Below are 17,777 nucleotides of genomic sequence, written 5' to 3' on the forward strand. Positions count from 1 at the left end.
ATAATAATAAAAGGGAACTTCCTCAAGCTGATAAAGGACACATAAAAAATTCACAGCTAACATCATAGTTCATTATGAAAGACAATATTTTCCTCTTATGATCAGGAAGAAATCAAGAATGTCCATTCTTATGTCTATTCATGGAGATTCTAACCAACATAGGAGGCAAGGCAAGGGAAAGAAAATAAAAAGCAGATAACATGATTGTCTATGTAGAAAATCCAATGGAATCTAGGGGAAAAAAAGCTACTAATACTAATAAATGAGTTTAACAAGGTTGGAAGATACAAGATTAATATGCAAATATCAATCTCCATTCTATGTATTAGCATCAAATATCAGATACTGAGATGAAAAGAGACATTTATTTATTTATTTATTTTTGCTGTACGCGGGCCTCTCACTGCTGTGGCCTCTCCCGTTGCGGAGCACAGGCTCCGGACGCGCAGGCTCAGCGGCCATGGTTCACGGGCCCAGCCGCTCCGTGGCATGTGGGATCTTCCTGGACCGGGGCACGAACCCATGTCCCCTGCATCGGCAGGCATACTCCCAACCACTGCACCACCAGGGAAGCCCAAAAAGAGACATTTAAAATAGCATCAAAAATGTGAAATCTTCAGGCATAAATTTGACAAAAGATGTGAGAACCTGTGCATTGAAAACTACAGAACATTCCTGAGAGAAATTAAAGAAGACTTAAGTAAATCAATATATTATGTTCATGGGTTGGAAGACTAAATATTGTTAAGATGTCAGTTATCTTCAAATTAATTTGTAGATTCAAGGCAGTCCCAATTAAAATCCCAGCATACTTTTTTGTAGCAGTTGATAAACTGATTGTCAAATTCATATAGAAATGCAAAGTACCTAGAATAGTTAAAACAGCTTTGAAAATGAGTAATATTGTTGAAAGAGTAATACTTCCTGATTTTAAGACTAATCAAACGTCTTAAAGGATACAAACTTTCAGTTATCAAATAAATGTCATGGCGATGTAATGCACGGCACAGTGACTAAGATTAATAATACTATATGGCATATTTGAAAGTTCTTAAGAAAGTACATCTTAAAAGTCCTCATCATAAGAAGAAAAAAGTGACTATATGTGGTGAGGGATGTTAACTAGACTTATTGAGGTGATTATTTTGTAATATATGTAAATATTGAATCATTATGTTGTACATCTAAAACTAATATAATGTCATATGTCATTTATACCTCAATCAAAATTTGTTATAAAGACTAATTATAAAGCTCCAGTAATCAAGACAGAGTGGTATTGGAATCAGGATGGAGAAACATCAATGGGCAAAAATTGGAAGTCCACAAGTAGATCCACACCTAAATTAACAACTAATTTTTGACAAAGGTGGAAAGACAAATTAGTGCAGAAAGGATGTGCTTTTCAATAATGGTGCTGGAACACTTGGATTGCATATGGATATGAAACAAGAACTTGATAAATTAGATTTCATCAAAATTTAAAACCATATGACACAGCAATCCCACTACTGGGCATATACGCAGAGAAAACGATAACTCAAAAAGAGTCATGTACCACAATGTTCATTGCAGCACTATTTACAATAGCCAGGACATGGAAGGAACCTAAGCATCCATCAACAAATGAATGGCTAAAGAAGATATGGCACATGTATACAAATGGAATATTACTTAACCATAAAAAGAAACGAAATTGAGTTACTTGTAGTGAGGTGGATGGACCTAGAAACTGTTATACAGAGTGAAGTAAGTCAGAAGGAGAAAAACAAATACTGTATGCTAACACATATATACGGAATCTAAAAAAAAAAAGGATTCTGAAGAACCTAGGGGCAGGACAAGAATAAAGACACAGAGGTAGAGAATGGACTTGAGGACACAGGGAGGGGGAAGGGTAAGCTGGGAAGAAGTGAGAGAGTGGCATGGACATATGTACACTACCAAGTGTAAAATAGCTAGTGAGAAGCAGCCGCATAGCACAGGAAGATCAGCTCGGTGCTTTGTGGCCACCTAGAGGGTGGGATAGGGAGGGTGGGAGGAAGACGCAAGAGGGAGGGGATATGGGGATATATGTATATATATAGCTGATTCACTTTGTTATAAAGCAGAAACTAACACAGCATTGTAAAGCAATTATACTCCAATAAAGATGTTAAAAAATAAAATAAAACTTCTGCTCTTCAAAACATAGTATTAAAAGAATGAGAAGATAAGGCAGATGAGAAGAAAATATTTGCAGAGCATATATTTGATAACGTGTATATGCGGAATATATGAAGCGCTCTCAAAAATCAATATCAAGAAAATGAAAACAACCCAATTAAACTAAGCCCAGCTCTAGCCAGAATAATATAAATCCTCTTTTCCTTAAAACAAGAAAAAACTGAACAAACTGAAAGTCAATACTTTTCATGACCCTTCAGAGAACTGAGGTTGCAGGGCAAACCACCATCACAAAATCTGGAGAGAGAAGAAAATCCAGAAAGTTGCAACCAAGATCTATTTACCTGTACAGAAGCTACTGGAACCATAAACTGATGGAAACAACGTAATTGTGAATTTTGATGAATTTCTGGAAGTAAAGTGTGTACTAGCATAAGAATGAGAAACTCCTGGGGGTCCTAGTCTTGGATGTAGCTTTCAACAAAAAAATGACAAGGCATGCCAAAAGGCAAAGAAGAACAGTCTGAAGAAACCAAAAATCATCAGAACAAGATTCATATCTGACACAGATTTTGGAGTTATTAGGAAATTTAAGATAACTATGATTAATATATTAAGGGCTCTGGTGGAAAAAGTAGACAATATGCAAGAACAGATGAGTAATGAAAACAAAGAGATGGAAACTCTAAGAAAGATTCAAAAAGAAATGCTGAAATCAAAAACACTTTAACAAAAATGGAAAATGCATTGATGGTCTCAATTGTAGACTGGACATGGCCAAGAAAAGAATCAGTAAGCTTGGGAATATATAAGTAGAAATTTCTCAAATTGAAATGCAGAGAGGAAAACAAAAAAGACAGAAGAAAACATCCAAGAGCTATAGGACATTTTCAAAAGGTATAACATACACACAGTTGGAATACCAGGAGAAGAGAGAACAGGGCAGAAGAGATATTTGAAGTAATAATGGCTAAAACTTCTCAAAATTAATAACAGACACCAAACCCTAAAGAACACCAAACAGGATAAATACCAAAAATTGTCAAAAGATTTGAACAGATACTTCACCAAAGAAGAAATACAAATGATAAATAAGGACATAAGTAGATACTCAACATCTGTAGACATTAGAGAAACTCGAATGGAAACTATAATAAGATACTACTACACACCTATTAGAATGGCTGATATTAGAACTACAACTGACAATACCATATATTGGTGAGGATGTGTTGCCAGTGGGAATGCAAAATGGTACCCTTTGAAAAATAGTTTGGCAGTGTCCTAAAAATTTACATATATATATATTTATTATATGGTCCATCCATTCCATGTCTATGTACTTACTTAAAGAAAAAGATATATGTGTCAATATAAAGACTTGTATATGCATGTTCATAGAAGTATGATTTGCAATAGCCAAAAGCTATAAACAACTCAAATATGCATCAACAGGTGAATAGATATTAACTGTGGATTATCTATACAATGAGCTATTACCCAGCAGTAAAAAAAAGCAATGAAATATTGATGCACACTCCAGCTTGGGTGAATATCAAGATAATTATGCTGAGTGAAATTATCCATACAAATATGAGTACTTACTCTGTGGTTCTATTTATATAAAATTTTATGTAATACAAACTGATGTATAGTGACAGAAAGCAGATCAGTGGTAATTAGTCTGCTTGGGCTGCTATACCAAAATATCATAGACTGGGTGCCTTAAATAGCAAAAATTTATTTTCTCACAGTTCTGGAGCCTGTCTGAGATCAGGGTGCCAGCATGGTCATGTTGGTGAGAGCTCTCTTCCTGGCTGTCAGACAGACAACCCCTTCTTTCTGTGTCTGCACATGGCAAAGAGAGCAAGCTCTCTGGTGTCTCTTCTTATAAGGGCACTAATCCCATCATGAGGGCCCCACCCTGATGACTTCATGTAAATCTAATTACATATCATTATATTAGGGGTTGGGGGATTCAACATAAGAATTTTGGGGGGACACAATTCATTCCATAGCAAGTGGTTACATGTAGTTGGAGGTGAGGGGACAGGAAAGGGAGGGAGGAAGGGATGAGGAAAAGGAGCCTGTGGAAACTTTTCAGGGTGATGTATATGTTCATTATCTTGATTGTGGTGATGGTTTCACAAGTATATACATATGTCAAAGCCTATCAAATTGTACACTTTAAATATGTGCAGTGTATTATATTCAAATATTCTTAAATAAAGCTGTTTAAAAAAATCTATTAGGAATAAAAATGCAATAAAGCTATATGGAAAGGAAGTCAAGGGAATGATAAGCACAGGATGCAGGATGAAGTTTACCTAAGGCTGGAGCAGGAAATGAGGTGGGTTCATGGGTGAAATATGTGATTAAATATAGACTATTGTCAAGTCCATAACTTTTGTTTAGGGTGGTGGATTTGCACATATCTAGCTTATTATGAAAAATAACTAATTAATAATTTAAAATTCGATTGTGCTTGGATCAATATTGAGATTGTGTCACAATCCATTCAACCAATTTATGCATTTAAGGTTTATGCAGAGAAAAAGGTCCAGATTTTAAACAATATTTTATTCAAATCCTTTCTAACATGATTTTAGTGTTAACATAGAAACAAAGGTATCCCCACAATATCATTTATCTACTTAAAATTTTTTTCTCATAGGTAACATTTCTATCAGAGAATTTATGTGGGGGAACAAAATGGAAAATTCTCCTGTTGTGGTTTATGTAAACCACATGATGGCAGCATCAGGCAAGCAGTGCTTTAAAAAAAAAAAAAAAAGTTTAATGGTTTATACTGAAAGCTGAGTAAATCATTTTGATATGATTTACCTATCAGTGGGATTGGTAGGTCCCTGTAGCCATATGTGTCTCTTCCTATTCATTTCCAGATGGAAACCATCCCAAGAGTTATTTTAGTCACTCAGATCTATATAATTACGTCTTTTTGAGCAGTTGCTATCATAAACATACTATATCATGTAACTTGAGATTATTTACTTTCCAACGTATCTTCAAAATCTGGAATTTCTTGGATCAACAATAGCTACTTCTTTTCTTTTTCATATTTTTCTCTTTTCTTTATCATGATATTTTCATGTATTTTTGAGTGCATTCAGCTTTGGTAAAGAATTTACCAAAATCAAAAAGCCCTTTGAAACATCTGGATATTTCTTTGTAGAAAGTCTTTCAAGAGAAGTATTTGTATGATTGCTCTCTGACGCTCTTTGTTCATTTACCAGTTCAAAAAATATTTACCTAGAATCCAATCTATTCATATATATGTGTCTGTGATAGTCACTAGGGGAAAGGCGTAGTTAGAAAACAATTTGAGACTCACTGTCCTTGAGAAGTTTGCAATCAAGTCCCTAAAACACAGCATCTCTTCTTTTCCCTTTTGTGTAAAATAAGCTAATCAGAATAGACATGCTCACTTATCCAACTGTTTCCTCTATGGAATAGACACTGCTTCAACTTTAGTACAATGTATTTGACAGAAGTCATCGTGTATAGTGTCTAGGAATCCAAGGGCTTAATAAACCAGGATGTCTTCAACACTACTTCTGAAAAATAAGGCAATTTTTGGATCTCTATGTACTCTTCATATGACTCAAGAAACTCTAAGGGTCAAAGGTAGCAACCTTCGCGTGATGTATAGGTTCCCACTTCATTAACTTTATTTATTTATTTATTTTTTTATTTTTTTTTTGCGGTATGCGGGCCTCTCACTGTTGTGGCCTCCCCCGTTGCGGAGCACAGGCTCCGGACGCGCAGGCTCCGGACGCGCAGGCTCAGCGGCCATGGCTCACGGGCCCAGCCGCTCCGCGGCATATGGGATCCTCCCAGACCGGGGCACGAACCCGTATCCCCTGCATCGGCAGGCGGACTCCCAACCACTTGCGCCACCAGGGAGGCCCTTCATTAACTTTTTTTAATAGCCTATGAAGTAAGCCTGCCTAGGGATGTCCTCGTAGTTTCGTGGCTATAGGAGAAAGAGGCTACGGAAGGCTAAAGGGCCAGATCCACCCCTTTCTGACCTAGAGAACACCTTCCGCTCCACCTCCAAGCTCTATTGTTTTCTCAGATTTGGGGGTAGAGTAATACAGTGAGATAATAGTCACTTCCCATTCCCTTTTTGTCCTCTTGCCCCTTGATGAAGAAACAGTTCTAAAATGATATTGGGTAAGTGGTAAGACCTGGTAAGTATTTTCTGTCTTGAAACATTGATGTAGAACCCAGAGTGTGTAACTTATGTATTGGGTTGAGAACAGTGAACACAGCTTCCAAAAGTATATCTCTCATTTACTCCTAGAAAATAATTAACTCTTTAAGAGGCTGCAGCTAAATAATTTGATTAGGCAGATCTTTATTCCTTTAGAATGTAAGCTCCAGAGGTTAAGAGTTTTGTTTGTTTGGTTAGCTTATATATCCTAAACCCTTAGAACAGTGCCAGGCACATGGTAGACAATAAATATTTAAATATTATAAATACATAAATATTTATTGAGTGAATTTTCAGAGGCCTTGTCTACACTTGTTCAGAGTGTGGACTTTAATGTATCAGCATAAAGCTTTGCCCGAGATTTCTTATTTTTCAAGTCCTGAAAGGAAGAAATAAATGAAAAACAGACATGAATCTTTTACATTAAATTTATATCAGAGGATATAAAAGTGCCAAATATCTAATAATGTAGATGCAGCTATTGACAAATCAAAATGTTAATGAAAGCCATTTTGGTTTTTCATTATATTTGAAAAAGATGGATGTCAGAGGTTGTAGAAGGATCAGACATCTTTTTCTTATATTAGTCTATTTTAATTGTCTGCAGGTTTCCACTCATTTGTCTCAGCTTCTTCATTTATAAATCAAGGGTAATTGTAGTCATTTATTCAACAAATTTCCAAGCACTGTGCTTTGTGCTAGGAATACATCAATGAAAAAAAAAAAAGAAGACAAAGTTTTGCCCTTGCTGAGTAGTAGGAAAGACAGACAACAAAAAATAAACACAATAAATAAGTAATTACTGTATATCTATTAGAAGTTGATATGCTATGGTAAAAAAGAAAAAGTAGAGCATGGTAAAGAGGATTGGGATGTTCGGGGGATGTTCAGGGATGTTATATTTTTATTTTATAGTATTTATTATACAAAGGACATGCTAGAATAATGCACATTTTATTACTTGAATAGAGTTTAGCCTTTGAGCTCTTAACTACATTGGTTATCTTTCAAACATACGGGGGCTGACTTCTTCCCAACCTTCAGGTCTTAGCTTAAATGCCACTGGCTCAGAGAGCCCTTCCCAGCCCTTCTGAAATTTTTAAAATTCTGTTAATCCCTATTTTAGATCTGCTTTTTTCTGTGGCAGACAAATAAAGTACTCCAAACATGCACAATTTTCCTTACATTCCCCATCTTCTCTTAGAAAGTAGGCTTTGGACTTCAAAGGGGAGGAAGGCAATTCACCTGGAGATGGAAAAGCAAATGTTTAGTAGACAAATATTTGCTGGGCCATGAAGAGATAGTGGGGCACAGAGTGGATTCTGATTTCTAGGTCCTGCCTAGAGTTTCCCCCAGCAACCTAGCCCATATTCTTTGCAGATTATCTCTGATGATACCTCTATTCTGGGAACAGGTCTTTTATCTAAATTCTTTAGGCAGCTAAGGGGGAGGTAAAATGAAATCCTCATGCCAAAGAGACACATTTGGGTGTGGCAAATTTTCTCCTTCACAGTATGAAGTAGGGATTGTGGCTCAGTTTGGTTTTTTTTCTATGTGGCTATCAAATTGTTCAAGTATTATTTGTTGAAAAGACTTTCTTTTTCCCATTGAATTGCTTTTGAAAACTTTGTAAAAAGTCAAATAACTGTATAAGTGTTAGTCTAAAGTTGGGCTTTCTATTCTGTTCCATTGATCTATTTGTCTATCCCTACACTAGCACCACACTGTCTTGATTACTGTAGCTTTGTAGCAAGTCTTGAAGTCAGGTATTGTAGGTCCTTTTTGCTCATTTTCAAGATTCCTTTGGATAGTCTAAGTCCTTTACATAGCCATATAAATTTTAGAATCAGTTTGTCAATCTCTACCAAAAAAACCTCATAGGATTGTGATTGAGATTACATTGAATCTATAGATCTAATTGGAAGAATTGACATCTTAACATTATTGAGTCTTCCAATCCATGAATATGGTACACCCTCCATTTATTTAGGTCATGTGTCAGCAACATTCTGTAGTTTTCATTATAAAAATTATGGCCCCAATTTTAAAATTTACTCCTAAGAATTTTCTGATCTGTGAGTTTTTGTCAATAGAATTATTTAAATTTCATTTTTTAGAATTGCTGCTTCTATACAGAAATACAATTGATTTTTTTTGTATATTGACTTGGTATTCTGTGATCTTGCTAAATTCACTTTATTTATTTTTTGTTTCATTGTTTTGTATATTCTTTAGAATATTCTGCATAAACAACCATTAGAGTGGCTAGAGAGTTTTACTTCTTCCTTTCTGATCTTTAGAACTCTTTTTTATTTTCCTTATCTTATTACACCAGCTAGGATCTCCAATAAAATGCTGACTAGAAATGGTGGGGGTGGACACCCTTGCCACCTTCTGATCTTGGGAAAAAGGTTCAGTATTCCATTATTAAGTATAATGTTAACTGTAAATTTTTTTTGAATGCCTGTCATATTGAGGACTTCAAGCTTTGCTTTGCCCTTGGTGAGCCACAGCTGCATTCTGTTTAGTTCTCTTAGTGTTAGATGGGCTGCTTGGAGTTTGCCTCTTGTGTGTGTTGTTCAGGGGTCAGTCAGAGATTTGGGAAGAATTTATAGACACAAGTTGAGTCTCCCCTCTGTGGTTTTCTCTTTTCCTGGGTATATCCCTTCAATTTCCAGTTTCTGTAGTAGCCCCAAACTTTGTCCCTTGATTCCTCAAGCAAGTAAGACTGCAGATTTCTATCCAAATTCTAACTGTCCTTTGTCTAGAAAACCCTCCAAAATGGAAACACTTTCAGCAATATTCCTTTCAGATGTCCATTCTCTTCCAAATCTGTCTGCTTCTAGTAACTCTCCAGTGTCAGATAGCTGTGTTTTTTTCTTTTAATTTTAAAATTTTACATTCCATTTACAGTTATTACAAAATATTGGCTATATTCTCTGTATTGTATGATACATCCTTGATACTTCTATTTTCATATAATTTTTCCAATGTTTACAGTTGTTTCCTGTGAGAAGTTTGGTCCAATGTAAACAACTTCAACATTATCAGACATGGAACTTACATTTTAAAATAATGTGGTCAAAATAGTCCTTACAGAGAATGTGGAAATTAAGCAAAGAGAGGGATTTAGCCAAAGTGGCAGGTTTTTTTGAAAATCCTCCAGGCAGACACAAGAGCAATAACCAAGGTGGGAAATACTTGATATGTTAGAGGAATAGCAAGAAGAGCAGGGTTTTGAGGAAAAGAGTGGTGTAAGCAGACATGCATTTGAGAACAGTATGGAGGTTCCTTAAAAAACTAAAAATAGAACTACCATATGACCCAGAAATCCCACTACTGGGCATATACCCTGTGAAAACCATAATTCAAAAAGAGACATGTACCCCAATGTTCATTGCAGCACTATTTACAATAGCCAGGACATGGAATCAACCTAAATGTATGGATAAAGAAGATGTGGTACACATATTCAATAGAATATTATTCAGCCATAAAAAGGAACGAAATTGAATTATTTGTAGTGAGTTGGATGGACCTAGATTATGTCATATAGAGTGAAGTAAGTCAGAAAGAGAAAAACAAATACCGTATGCTAATGCATATATATGGAATCTAAAAAAGTGCTACTGATGAACCTAGTGGCAGGACAGGAATAAAGACGCAGACGTAGAGAACAAAGACTTGAAGACACGGGCGGGGTGGGGGGGAAGGGAAAGCTGGGATGAAGTGAGAGAGTGGCATGGACATATATACACTACCAGCTGTAAAATGGATGGCTAGTGGGAAGCTGCTGCAGAGCACAGGGAGATCAACTCGATGCTTTGTGATGACACAGAGGGATGGGATAACGAGGGTGGGAGAGAGGCTCAAGAGGGAGGAGATATGGGGATATGTGTATACATATAGCTGATTCACTTTTTTGTACAGCAGAAACTAACACAACATTATGAAGCAATTATACTCCAATAAACATGTGGGAAAAAACCTCTGCTATTTTGTGAATAGATTATATGGATGCAAATATAGAAGCAAATAATTAGCTAGGAGAATTAGTTGTTGCAAGAGTTCACAGGAGAGATAATGGCCACTCAAACCAGAGTGGACATGGTGAGTCTAGTGAAGGACTAGATATGTTATGAAGGAAGAACCAACAGATTTTTCAATTGATTAGATGTTGCGTGTGAAAGAAAGTGAGGTGTGCAGAATGTCTCCAGGTTTTTCTGGCAAGTAAGGATGATTTCTGTATAACACAGAAAGATAGAATTGCCATCAACTGAGTTGGAGAAGGCTATGGGTGAGTCAGTTTAATAAGACAAAGTCTATGCCCTAAAAGGCTCACACTGGTAAGTAAGAAAGATACTTAAATAACCAATGTGATCAACTAACTGAAGTAATGTGGTAAGTGCTTTTTATAGTAGTTCTATGGGGACGAGAAGAGATAAAAAGTATCATATCACTTTGTGATGAGGGAACAGCTGAGAAGTGATCAATATATTGAAGAATAAATAGGATGTGAAACAACAGGGAGGAAGGAATTAGCAATGGAAAAATAATCATGAGCAAGAATGTAGAAATGCAAAAATTAATGTTAAGGGCTTGGGAATGGGACACAGATTGGTGTGACTTGAGGTAAGGATGTGTCATAATGATGGTAGGAGAAGGGATGGGGCACTTGGAGGGAGGGAAGTATAGGACAAAAGATATAATCAAGCTAAAGAACATATTTACTCTGCTCATGAGCTTGCCCTTATCCAACAGGCATTGGGGAAGTGGAAAGAGGTACTTTTGAACAGTAACATGAAAATCCTTGGATGGAAAATAAACCAGTAATTTGTTTGTTTTCTTTTTGTTGTTGTTACTTGTCCAAAGGCAATTAAACATATTATAAATAAATCACAGAAATATATATTCAATTTTGTAGTTCTAAAATGTGACCCCTAAAGACATTCCCTGAGCTGTTCTATTGCAGTATTATGAATTCAATTTGATGACTTTTTTTTCCTGGCATGATTTAATGACTTCTCATAATATTAAATAGATGGGAAAAACACACACTCACAAAGTGAATAATGACAGTTTTCCCGTTCATTTGGGTAAGATATTAAGTGGTTAGTTGTTTGCCAATGTATTCTATGAATCAAAAATGTTTTATAATCATTGTAAAGAAATTAATGCTATTGAGGCTCATGATTGTTTCTTCTTTTCAAGTCATGGGCCCCAGGGATGTGACATCAGGGAACTTTCAGTAGCAGTCAGTTAAAAGCATGAAATATATTTATTTCTCTTACTCATTTAACAAAAGGTGCTATAAAATGTTTGATGCTTTTTTGCATGTATTTAGATACATGTTAGTTAATCCAAAAATACTGTTGATTTTGGAGGTCTAGAAGAAACAGTGCATTCCTTGGGATATTTTAGGATTATCAAAATGTCTTGATTAGAAGGGACAGGGGCCCTTGCTGATATTAATTGTTGAGTGGTATTTAAGATTGATTAATATTTATGATTTCTGTATAACACAGAAAGAAAAACTGGTTTTAGGGCAAACAGATGTGGATTTTAATTCTGGACCCCTCTTCATAGTAGTAGTTTGAGATTGGCTGAGTCTCAAAATCTTTGAGCTTCATCTTTAAAATGAAGATAATACCTTTTCTGTCTTAGCCCTCAGTAACTATGAAGACCAAAGGGGAAACCTATGTGATGGTAACATGAACATTATAAAGCACTGTTTGAATGTAAGATATACTAACTCATATTATTTCCATACACTGTAGATTACATAGTGAAGGGTACATCTTTCCTGGCAAAGGATGTATGTGAGATTTAATCCACTCCTGAGATAACATAGAGTTACATAAAAGTGATGTATGAATTGGTGTCCTTGATTTTTATGATCTTAACATTTTTAATCTACTCATATAGGTTTTTTCCTTTTAGATTAAATAGTAAGCACATTAATAATCAGTTTTCATGTGTTCACTACATCACACCTTTTTTATGTCCACACATCTGTCTTTTAAACAAAAATTACTTAATTAACTTAAGATAAAATTGTTCTGAAATGAAGATCTGAGTTGAAGTTTTAAGAAACACATTAGAGGACAGGTCTATAGTTGCCAGTTTCTAGTGCTTGCCCCCAAATTTTCAGATGCTTACATTTCTTCCTGAGTATTTCAGCTATTGTGTGAGATGAATTGTTCATTACAAGTTAATGTTATTTTTAGTGAGTAAAACAGCACAGACCAGTAAACTGTGAAATTCACTATAGTTCAGACTTATTTGGTAAGAGGATGACGCTCAAAATCTACAAAAGAACCTTTGTTGAATTCTTTCAATACATTATTGGCCCATACATACAGTAGGCAATTTTAAATTTAGAAATGAACTAATTGAAGCCATAATTCAATAATGGAGGGTTCAATTACAGTTATTTCTTTTTTATTTACAAAGCTTTTGATTTTGTTGTAAGAAATATCCATGGCATGAAGCTTCTGCATGAGTGGTAGGTGTCTAAAAACTGAATCATCACCATCATCATCATCATCATCATCATCATCATCATCATAATCAACCAGATTTTAAAAGGAACCACTATTTTTATCCTCAAATAGTAAGTTAAATATGTAATTCAAAAAAATATTTTGCTAGAACTTGTATAATCATCTTCTATCTTCAGAGAAAACAGATGGAGGCTTACTCTGCTAGGACATTATAGAATGAATACAATTATTGAAAGTGACAAACTAGTCATTGGAGAGATATTCCAAAGACCCAATTTCTAATTGATATGATTCATATTATGACTTTTATATATGTAAATGATTTGGTAGTCTAGTCATGGCAAATTGGATCTATATAAAGTAAGATGGCAGTAGTGTCACTTTTAGGATATAAAAGAGCTGAGACATAGGGCATGTCTCTTTGAAAACTGTTTGAACTTGGACATTGATAATGTTTTAAAAAATTATTTCTAAATGGCATTCATTGTGTAATATATAAGGAAACTTTTCTGTAGCAAATATACCTTTATTTTAGTATTTTAGGAATGTGAGTTAATTGTTGAATTTAGGGTAACCTAAGCTACTCTGCATAGAGTAGTATTAAGAGCCTATTTTATATTTCTATACTTATTACTTTTCAAAATGAGACGGTTGGCATCTCATATCTCATTTGATTAGTTCATTACTCAAGTTATGTTCTTTTCCTTTCATAAAGGAAACCATAATGGTATTTTGGATTTCAATGTAATAATGCTTCAGGGAAATGATGTGTAGTGTAGTGTGTGTGTGTGTGTGTGTGTGTATGTGTGTGTTTGCTTTTCTAATATGTCATTTGGGAGGAAGCTAGGCATTAATGATGTCATGGCTATTTTTAACACTAACAAAGCCCTTTTAATCTGTAATGCTAACAATATTCAACAGAAGCCTATTCGTGGAACTATCTTGTATAGGAAAATCATACATTTAAATATGCAAACTTATAGAGGCAAAGCCTTATCATCTGACTGTTCCCAGATCCCATTGATATTGTTTGATTTCACAGATTTTTCCCTTTTACCAGGCCAGCCACTTCTGGCCCTGTACTTGCATATACTCTTATAGCAGTTAATTACAGCCATTGGTCAAGAGCAGTTTGGCTTACTATTTTCATGGCAATAAAATGAATAGAGTAATGATTTTATATCTTAACTAAAGCTGAACAGTAAGTGATCTGTCTGTAGGCCCTCCAATTTAATTTTCCAGACTTGCAATTAGATAGCAATTGTAAAATTAAATCAATTTTATTTACTTTTCAGACCATGTGGATGAGCGGACAGTATGCAATGGAATTGCCCCGGAAAAAGACGTAGATGGATTTCATATTATTAACATTGGAAGACTATGCCTGGATCAGCATTCTCTCATACCTGCCACTGCTAGTGCTGTTTGGGAAATTATCAAACGAACAGGTTGGTCTATGGGACATGGGTGCTAAGTGCCAAAATGAGCATTTGCACATTGCCTTGAAAGAGAGTGAAAGAAATTAAGCATTAAACTTCAATCTACAGGAATATACAAAGTTACAGAAGCCAAAGAATAATCTGAAATAAGATAAAATGAAGAACACATGCCAGGTTACAAGAAACTGCTGTTTCACCTTTCAGGGAGTGAATTTTCCAAATAGAAAGTTTATCTCCCTTACTCTAAAACCGTAAGCTGAAGGTATTTTGATGTACATTTTTCAAAATGTATTATTTTTTTCCTTACCTTTAAAAACAAAATGTGCTGGGCTTCCCTGGTGGTGCAATGGTTAAGAATCTGCCTGCCAATGCAGGCGACTCGGGTTCGAGCCCTGTTCCGGGAAGATCCCACATGCCGCGCGGAGCAACTAAGCCCGTGCACCACAACTACTGAGCCTGCGCTCTATAGTCCGTGAGCCACAACTACTGAAGCCCACGCTCTTAGAGCCCGTGCTCCACAGCAAGAGAAGCCACCACAATGAGAAGCCCCTGCACCACAACGAAGATCCAATGCAACCAAAAATAAATAAATAAAATAAATTTATTTTAAAAAATGTGCCAAACATTTTGCACCATCTCTAATGAACTAGGTTTTCATTATAAACACTTACACTTGAATTGTGCTTTAAATACAATAATGCTCTCAAAGACCCTCGATAGTTCTCCTGCCTTCATCACTGTCTCTTACATTTTTGGCAGCATCTCCTCCTGCTAATCTTCTCTTTTCTAACTGAGGGAGAGAACTTCCAAGGGAAAGCAGATCCTAGAATTATACTCTTAGAATGTTAGTACTTAGAAAAACCTTAATTCTAATTTTTTTCATTTTACTTATGAAGATACTATGCCCCAAAGAGGTTAAGTGTGTTAAATCTGTAAGCTTTATCTTTCAGACCTTTCTAAGTCCATAAATTTAGTGCTTCTCTCCTATAGAATAAAGTGCATGAGTTTTGTGAAAAATACTTTTTTTCCCCCACTTCATTTTTTCCTATATTTGCTCAAAGTTTGATTGCCAATTAATCTTGACCTTTCACTTTGCTTGCTTTGTGATTAGTAGTTAATAATTTTGTCTCCACACTTCTAACACTTCATATGAATTTTAATGTTTAAAACTAATTTAATGGAAGCTTGAAAATGTCTGTGGTTTTTTACTGAGGCCATAATGAGAGGGAACATGACGGATCCAAGAATTATAAAAAGAAATATTTATAAACAGTGAATGTGGGAACATTATAGACAAGCCACAAAATAATTCAAATTAAATCAGAAGTTTTTAAAGAATATTGCAGTTGGCTGTTGAGATGTTTACTTTGCTTCTTGTTGCTTATTCTTCATTTAAACCAACCTCTGTGTTTTAAGGAATTGAAACATTTGGGAAAAATGTGGTTGTGGCTGGAAGATCCAAGAATGCAGGGATGCCCATCGCCATGCTCTTACACACTGATGGAGAGCACGAACGTCCAGGAGGTAGGGGCAACCTGGAGATTCTATGTACTCTTACAATTTTCTCACTTCTTACAATCATCAAAGAAATGTGTTTGAAAGTGTGACGTAGAATATTTATGGGCTTCTGCAAATAAAGGTTTCCCTTTATTCCCTATCTAATGACATGAGCACCTTGACAATGAATAAAAGAATTACTGGAAAAATGTGGCCCCTTTGTTCCTACTTTTTCCTTTGGCTATTATATACTTCTTTTATATCATTAAAGATATAGACATTAAGAAGGGTAGAAAGGCTAGATACATACTAGATACATAAAAATCACATGTTAATAGATATCTGTATACCCATACGCACTACCCCCCTAAAACACACCACCAATGTATAGATATAAGTTTGGTGTGTTTTTTCTACCATTATTAACCTTGGTGAACTCCAGTTTCCTGATCTCAAATTTCAAATACAGTTGACTGTTGAACAACACGGGTTTGAACTGTGCAAGTCCACATATACATAGATTTTTTTTTTCACTAAATACATACTACAGTACTATGTAATCTGTGGTTAGTTGAATCAATGGATGTGGAATTGTAAATCCCGGGGCTGACTGTAAAGTTACAGGTGGATTTTAGACTGTGCAGAAGGTGGGTGTCCCAAACCTTCACGTTGTTCAAGGGTCAACTGTACTAATTGTATGATCTTGGTTGACGTAATGCATATGAAATATTTTTTTAAGCCACGAAGCCCTAAGGAAAAAGAAGCCCAATGATAACATATCACTTATCTAAAATTATAAATTATTAGAGTTTGAATTGTTTTTGCCTGCCTGGACTTAAGGACTTAAATATTGCAACAAATCAAAATATGTATGTAGATCATAGTAAACTAGTGCCTGATGGTGACTCAAAGTAACTTTAAAAAGCCTTAGTTTTAAAGAGCTGGTTTTTTGTTTGTTTGTTTTGTTTTGTTTTGTTTTGTTTTTGCGGTACGCGGGCCTCTCACTGTTGTGGCCTCTCCCATTGCGGAGCACAGGCTCTGGACGCGCAGGCTCAGCGGCCATGGCTCACGGGCCTAGCCGCTCCGCGGCATGTGGGATCTTCTCGGACCGGGGCACGAACCCATGTCCCCTGCATCGGCAGGCGGACTCTCAACCACTGCGCCACCAGGAAAGCCCTGAAGAGCTCTTTGAAAGGCCAAATCTGGTAGTATCAACATAGTTTTCATGGTAACCATCTACAAAGTTGCATCTCTAGCTTAACTATTCACTTCTAACTTAATCTGTTAATGCTCATCTATCTCTTAGGGTATAATAAAGATATTGATTCATATTTACCTTTATTTAATAGTTTCTGTTAAGCAAGGTAAAACAACCAGGAAAGTTTACCTAGGTGTACCATTTTTGTTGGAAGATTTTGACCAAGAGCCAAAATAGGCAGTTTTTCCTTCATTTTAAACATATTATTTTCTTATCTCATCAATAACATAACAAGCAGCATTATGCAGCTCTATTAATTGCGCAGCACTTTCTCATGAACGATCTTATTTCATTCTCAATAATTCTGGAATATATTCATATTCACATTTTGCAGCTAAAGGAAATGAGCTTTAGAGACTTCAGTGACTTACCCAAGGCCATTCAAAGAAGTGGTGTACAAAGCTGGGAGCTGGGTGCTGACTGTCTGGTTAGGAGGATAGACTTGAAGTCAGACCCCTCCCCTGCCAAGCTCTGTATCCTTGGATAAGTCATTTAATCTGTGTAAGTCTCCACTTCCCTCATTTGTAAAGTGCAGATAACATTAATATCTCCTTCATTGGGTTATTATGAAAATTGAATGAGACTTGAATGTAAAGCACTCTTCACAGTGCCTGACACAGTAAGTTAAGTAAGCCCTTGGTACATGTGAACTGTGACTATTACTGTTATTTCCATTATTA

The 17,777-nt window shown here is 35.7% G+C and overlaps 1 protein-coding gene across 3 annotated transcripts in view; it reads left to right on the plus strand.

Moving 5' to 3' along the window:
• Window positions 1-17,777, plus strand: part of MTHFD2L (methylenetetrahydrofolate dehydrogenase (NADP+ dependent) 2 like) — a 136,051-nt gene that overhangs the window by 28,556 nt on the left and 89,718 nt on the right. For all 3 annotated transcript variants that reach the window (XM_060092721.1, XM_060092736.1, XM_060092729.1), the window contains exons 4-5: window positions 14,199-14,351; window positions 15,759-15,866. In XM_060092721.1, coding sequence (XP_059948704.1) covers window positions 14,199-14,351; window positions 15,759-15,866 — 261 coding nt within the window. The remainder of the gene's footprint in view (window positions 1-14,198; window positions 14,352-15,758; window positions 15,867-17,777) is intronic.

The sequence above is a fragment of the Mesoplodon densirostris genome, chromosome 1 (genome assembly GCF_025265405.1).
Source record: "Mesoplodon densirostris isolate mMesDen1 chromosome 1, mMesDen1 primary haplotype, whole genome shotgun sequence".
NCBI classification, from domain to species: Eukaryota; Metazoa; Chordata; class Mammalia; order Artiodactyla; family Ziphiidae; genus Mesoplodon; species Mesoplodon densirostris.